Source organism: Eurypyga helias, unplaced genomic scaffold (genome assembly GCF_000690775.1).
Source record: "Eurypyga helias isolate BGI_N326 unplaced genomic scaffold, ASM69077v1 Scaffold51582, whole genome shotgun sequence".
Lineage (NCBI taxonomy): Eukaryota > Metazoa > Chordata > Aves > Eurypygiformes > Eurypygidae > Eurypyga > Eurypyga helias.
Genome location: NW_010238916.1, coordinates 1 through 7,011, shown reverse-complemented (window position 1 = coordinate 7,011; position 7,011 = coordinate 1). Strand labels below are relative to the sequence as shown.

Sequence of the window (7,011 nt, the reverse complement as noted above, 5' to 3'; positions counted from 1 at the left end):
TCAGAGGTGTAAGATTGCCAAGTTAACAGATTGGATTAAAGATTGGACCCAATCCTGTAAACATTGGGTGTGAGAGTTACTCAGTCTATTATCTCTGCTCATTATGGGATTTACTACACGTTTCTCCTGCTTCAAGGCTCCAATCTTACTGAATGAGTTTTCTGAAGTTACAGTAATTTGAAGTTAAAGAGGGGAAAAAAGAAAGCTTTTCCAAAGGTAACTAACTACAGAGGTAACACTAAAAGTGAAATGAAGAACTCTATACCCTGTTTGCCATGTAAGAAAAATTATTTTCTGAAAGTTAGAAGACTCATATATAATGGTGTGTCTTTTACCACAAGTTTTATCTATGTACTACTAACCCATGTGGCTAAATGAAAATCATTGCTGCTGTATGAAGTCAGAATGTAGACCAGTTGTGTGTAATTACTTTTAACTATCCATAAAATCAAGTGGGGAGAAAGAAACAAGGCCATCACAAGTAGATTTAATTTTACAGCATAGTGATATGAATGTGCACAAAAAAAGAACTTGAAGCATCTACAGTTATGAATATACTGCATTTCTGACCCAAATAAAAGTGGAATGGAGGTAAATAAGTCTCCTTTCCTTTGTGGTCACTACAGGGGCAGCTCTCCAGAAGTTTTGTACTATATATTAAAGAATGCATTGAACGATATTGTATTATATGTCAGGTTCGTGGGATGTAGTAGCATCATCAGAATTCCTCTGTAATGGCAGAACTGAATTGGAATAGTTTTTTCATTGATTTTGTATGTATTTTAATGTACTATATTCAGTTATGTGTTCCTTTCAGTGTGTCTGTAATGGAATTTCAAGTAAAAGTTAATTTATTGTGGAAATTAGACTGCTGCATTGGTTACAGCTGAACATGCATAACAAGGTACTTTTAAGATGAAACCTTAAAAAGAAATAACTTGTAAGTCCTACAGGCTTTATAATACTCCTTTTTCTTTCCTATTACCAGAAAAAAAAAGTTAAAAGGTAGGAGTTTCTAGTATGTTCTGACAAGTTCACTGTCTTAAATAAGATACCGTGTTGGCAACCTAGTTCCAAGTTTATTTCCTACTTTTGTTTTATTTTAGGTCCCACACCTGATCCCAGTTGTGATATTTAAGTTGGGAAGACCTTTGGAGCCTGCACTTTACAAGGATATATTGTACACATTGCCTACACTAGGTGTACACAAGGTCAGAATGAAAAATTTTCAGTAAAACAAAAACTGTATCAGTAGTGTCACTTACTTTTTCAGAAGTTACTTAGACTGAGCAACACATAGCTTGCTTAAAATAGCTGATTGGTGAACTTCATAACATTCTGATATTGTGGGTGGGAGATGGCATTTGCTTTAAAGAGTGAAATTCATATTATACTTTCTCTGCACTCTATCACCATTACACACATAGATCATAAGTTAATTTGGACTTGTTATGCATTAAAGTTTTTCAAAACGTTACTTCAGTTTCCTTCTGACATTGCAGTTGTACAGTTCTGTCCTTATTGTACTTGGTTGTAAAAGACTGATTTGTAGATTGGTCTTTGTTCTTGGATATAAGGAATAACACTGACATTTGGTAAAAAAAATTTCTTTCAGGTTTGTGTAGCTCAGATTCTACGTGCCATACACACGCTGGGGAGTGCCCCGAAGCTTAGAGCAATTAGTTTGCGACTGATGACATCTTTATGGGAGAGACAGGTTAGAAAATCCTTGTAGTGTCACTAAGATGAGCATGGTTGAAAAACTTTGTTATCTCTAGCCAAGGAAGGAAATTGAATTTGGAACATTGCTCATACTCTTATCTCATTATCATCACTGTAAAGTAAATGGAAGCGGTGCCTATATTGATTCTGTTTTAGTGAAGATTTTCAATACTGTGTCTTTCATGAAACCTGCTTTTCATTTCATAAGGTCACAGACTGGAATTAGAAGGAAAAAAAATTGTTTGAAGGACAGCTTTCTGCTTTTGATAATGTGCAGTAAGAACAAGGCCTTAGGTACATGGCAATAATTTGCTTCACTTCATAAAGTAGCAATAGAAATTTGGTATGCGAAGGTCAGATCTCAATGCTGCATTAGAGTGCAATAATGAAGAAAAGCAAAGTATAGTATGCAATAAAAGCGGAAATTAGGAGTCATGTGAAAGTGCTCGCATTTGAAAATTCTGTCGCCAACTTCTGAGGTTGTGATGATAATTTTGAAAATAAATCCTTTCTAGGATCGAATTTACCCAGAATTGCAGAAGTTCATGATGATGTCCGATAATCCCTCCTTGTCTGCTGACAAAGATTCTCAATGGGAAAAGCTGATTGCTAAAGCTGCTTGTGTAAGAGATATATGTAGGCAGAGGTACGTGCAAGTGTTATCCATCTTACGACTTTGGAAAGGAAAACAGGATTTTTTTTCCAGAAAAGCTACCTAATTATTTTTGCCTACTCTGTCATATTTATTATGGAATATATTTTTCTAGTTGCATGAGATACTGACTCAGCCATTGCTAATCTCAGCAGCTGCTAAGTTTGTTGTTTTATATTATAACTGATAGAAAGCATATATAAACAATATTAAAGTTAAAATGTCTTCATCCTGAAATAAAACACACATTCTATACTGATCCAGAGTAGAAACTTGAAGCATATCACTTCCAAATTATAAAAAGAGAGTGATGAAACATTAGAAGAAACAACTAATGATCAGTCTGTCTTTTGAACTATTCAAAGATTGAGTGCTTTTCTGAAAAGTGTGTTTTGTCACATGCAAATTACTGGTCAGTTGTTGGATATGATACTGACCATAGACCACAGTTGTAAAAGTCTAACCATGTGTTATATTGATGCTTTCCAGCTCTAACAATCCATGAATATCAGTACTTGATAATAACTTACAGTTCCTGTAAAGATTGATTGTAAACACATTATCAGTTACTTCCTGGTTTTATATGCACAGTACCATCTTTTCTCTTTGTCATGTATCTTTTGTGTTCCACTTTCACTTTCTTTCTTGAAGGTCAGTTGCTAATAGCTGGGAAGACTCATGTATCCTTCAATCATCAACTAAAAAGAAATTCTTAAAGACAATATCCTTTACCTCTTCAACCTTCTTTAATCTTGTAAATAGCATTATTCAAGAAATTAAAACAAAAAAATTTAAATACTGAACAGGAAGAGATAAATCCCAATGCAGCTGTAATATACTTTTTGCCAAATAAGTGGTGTAGTTATGAGTTCAGGTGTATGCATGTTCTTCGTGCATTAAAAATTCTTTGGAAGAAAGAGCAGATAGAGGAAGCCTGAGTGTCCCATGCATATAAATTGCTTAGCCAGGCGCTATTTATCCCAAGTTCTTACAGCAACAGTATGAGAATCAGGAGTTAACACCTCACCCCTCACTGCCTAATAAAACCGAATGGTTACTAAAAGCCAGCAGAGCAAGCAAGCAGCCCATGCAGTCTTTGGAGGAGAGGTGAATGACATTGCAGCAGCAGAAAATTTTGGAAAATGTTCCTATGTAATGTAAGAGGGCTAAAAGTCTCTTACTGACAGAATTTACACCAATACACATAGTGAGTACTTAGAAAAGGCTTCAATAAAGAAGCAAAGACTAGTGTCTTTATTAGCACATCTTGATTTTTCCTTCTCAGTCACTTCTTGAATGATGTAATCTTTCAGCATATGCAACATCCTTAGATGAAAGCTGCCCTAGATTAACCTCTTAGTAGTCTTTTATTTGGAACCTGATGCCTGCTGATTTAATTCTGTGTCACTCAGCCTGTAGAGCGCTCACTCGTGTCCTTCCTTGTATCTTTTTTTTTTTCCCCCCCTCCCGGTTTTAGTTGTCACTTAAAGGAAAACAGTACATAATGAACTTCTGTTTATAGAATAGAACTCAGGTGTATCGTAAATATTGCTGTGTATCTTCATGTTGTTCCCCCTAGGCCATACCAGCATGGAGCAGATATGTTGGCTGCAATTTGCCAGGTATTAAATGAATGCACAAAACCTGATCAAGCGTCACCAGCTGCCATAGCGTTACAGGGTCTGCAGGCACTTTGTGAGGCTGAGGTAAGATTAAATTGGTTTGTCCCTGTGCTTTGTGTTTTTCTTGTGGATCATAGACTTTTTTTTCACAGTTGGCTTTTTTTGAGAGTATATCAGATTGTTGCAGATTATTTTTTTTTCTGGCATGTAATTTTTCTCTTCCCATCTGAGTTAGTTGTTCCTGGGAAATTGTACTGTGAGCTTCTAGTACAGCAGGTCAGCCCTTCGATGCGTGGGTTGATATTTTAGGTCAGCTTCAGCAGTGTGTTTCAGAGACATCCCTGCACGCATTTTTCCTTGAGATTTGAAAAGAATGGCTGTTTTGCACATAATTCTGATTGGCTGTAAAGTATGGGAATCTCACGTTTGATGCCTTGTTACTGGCCTTCCCTGCTGGGTCTCATTCACATAGTGTACCTGATAGGGGTGAAATCACTCGTAATGGGGAGGTGTCCGCTTTACTCTAATGCATTCATTGCTTACCGATGAAGAGGATACGTTAAGCACTGTAACGTGCTGCCCAGAGAGGCTGTGCTGCCTCTAACCTTGGAGGTCTTAACGTTTCCTTTTGGATACAAACCTGAGTAACTGGGTGTGATCTCAGTGACCCTGCTTTGAGCAGGAAAGAGAACTAGAAATATCCTGAGGTCCCTTGCAAGCCGAATTGTTCTGTGATCCTATGATACCCCTGAATTAGGAGCCGAGGCTCTGTTTCCAGAGTGACATCCCCAACGTGGTGATGCAGGCACGGACATGCTGCAAATCTCACTATAGGCAAGGTGTGGACGGTGCAGGCAATCTGAGTTAGTGCACTAATGATACCTTCAGGAATGTTTGACTGCCAGTTCTCTGCCGACCAGCAATTTTGAGTTTATCCGCTACTTCACTTTTAGTGCAGTGTTTACTGCAGTGAAGCCAGTCCAACAAAATCCAGCCATTGCCACATTATACGTTTGAAATCATGTCAGCAGTTCAAGAACAATACAGTAAATGGTTAACAGTCCATAGGTATTAGTATTCAGTGTAGTTAAAAAGTTTCAGACAATGGCTGCTAAGAACCAGCTTATTCAGGGTAATTACTCTGTTAGCTTTTGGTATGGAGTTCAGTTCTTCTAAGGTCACATAGATCCTTTCTTTCAGTGTTGGCCTCAGTAGTTAAGCAGTGTTTTCCCAGCCTGGATTATATTTAGACTTTGTTTCCTGCAAAGATGCAGGAGCTAGGCCTATGAGAAATATCACACCCTACCATAAAAACCTCATTGAAGAACAGATGTACTGTACCACTGTTAAGAAGTGGAAGACGGAGTCAGCTCCAGTTATTCAGGATGGGTGGAAGGAAGGAAAGAATTGCTTTGTAGATGGGTACCGATTTTTCCTTTCCAAATTTTTACAGGCCTTCCTCAGCTTGCTTTGTTTCCCCAGTTTTATGCCAGTGTAATGTTCTGGGAGACCACATCTGTCGCCCAGTTATACTTTATTGTCTTACGGTTTGGTAAACCGGGTAACCATTTAGGTTAAGTAATGCAGTCTGTCGCATGTTTACTATTTAGACTCCAGCTTGCAATGCGAAAACCGTAAAAAGCATAATGATAGAAGTTGATCACAGGGTTTTGTTTTGGTGCTTTCTCTCTCTGCCACTGTCTCAGCAGATAACCATGGGAAAGTCATTTAAACTGAGCTTTTCCACGTACAGCTGCTTACATGAAGGATTTTGAGCATGTAATTTTCAGTGAAACTTCTGCAGCAGTGTGAGAAATTATGTTTTCATATGTATAATGTTGACATTGTTGATGATGGAACCCTATACACCATGTGGTTTTGTCTAAGCTGGCTTCTGAGGGTCTCAGACTCCTTTGTAAAAGTAATACGGTAATAAAATGTAACATTGATTTTTTTTTTTTTTTTGGTCAAATGCTGTAGAAGAATAGTTTTTGAGTTTGTTTATTGCAGTAATTATTTTGTGTAAATATAATGGTTTTACCCATAATACATACTACATGAATAGCATTAGTAGTATTAGCTTAGCTTTTGTCGGTCTTAGAATGAGGGCTACCTGCTTCCCCACACCTGCTGGTTTTTCTGTGGTAGGTACCATAAAAGGCCTTTAATGAACAGTGTTCAGGGACTTGCACGTCAAAAATGTAAAGTCCAATTCTTGCTAGGACACACATTCTATTTCTGAGTAAATATTTTGGTTTGTTTTCAATGATTTCAACAGAGGCCAGTGTACTTCCTATGAGGCCATCTATCTAATTGATTTTGTGTATCAAGTACTGTGTGTAAGCCAAGAAACATTCAGGAATGAACATGCTACGCATGGTATTTAAAACCTCTTTACAAACTTTTTGTCAAGGTGGTTTCTTGCTGTTTATTCCTGCATTTTATTGATCAGAAAGAAACTAGCCTAGCAGAGTAATATAATGATCTGGTAAGTTGTGTGAGAACAAATTATGTTGAGCAAGTTTAACAGTCAGTAGTAATCACAAAGTTGGATCTAGTTTAAACATTGTGCACTTAAAAACTGCTCTTAAAACCTTGGGTTTGTGTTGAGATGTTATCAGAGGATCGCTACTTTCTTCTTGAGCTCGTTTCTACCAATTTTAATTTCTCAAGTTGATTTACTCCTTGTTCCTTTTTCGCCTTGTACATCGTTTGTATCCTTGTACATCGTTAACATTGTAATTTCTATTTGAGCATTTTAACCAGTAGTGTAGGTGCAATTCCTTACCTCTGCAAGTCTGCTGTTGAAGGGAGCTTCCAGGCTGAACTCTTGATCAGTTTTTCCATATACTGAATGAGTGAGTAAAACCAGCTGGCTTGGAACCTTACTGGCTTGTATTCAGTCTGACTGGTCTGGTGAACACCCAGTGTCAGAATATTTGCCATTATTTTACTGCATTTCCCAATCACCTGCTACTGCTCCTAAGTGCTTCTGCCTTCCGCCACACCCCCGCC

The 7,011-nt window shown here is 37.6% G+C and overlaps 1 protein-coding gene across 1 annotated transcript; it reads left to right on the top strand.

The window, feature by feature from the left end:
• Positions 1-1,094: 1,094 nt before the first annotated feature.
• On the top strand, positions 1,095-4,080 carry LOC104506863 (focadhesin-like; the record flags this gene model as incomplete). Its single annotated transcript, XM_010147970.1, has 4 exons — positions 1,095-1,211; positions 1,616-1,717; positions 2,238-2,368; positions 3,954-4,080. Coding segments are annotated over exons 2-4 (282 nt in total), but the record flags the coding sequence as incomplete, so codon positions are not given.
• Positions 4,081-7,011: the final 2,931 nt, after the last annotated feature.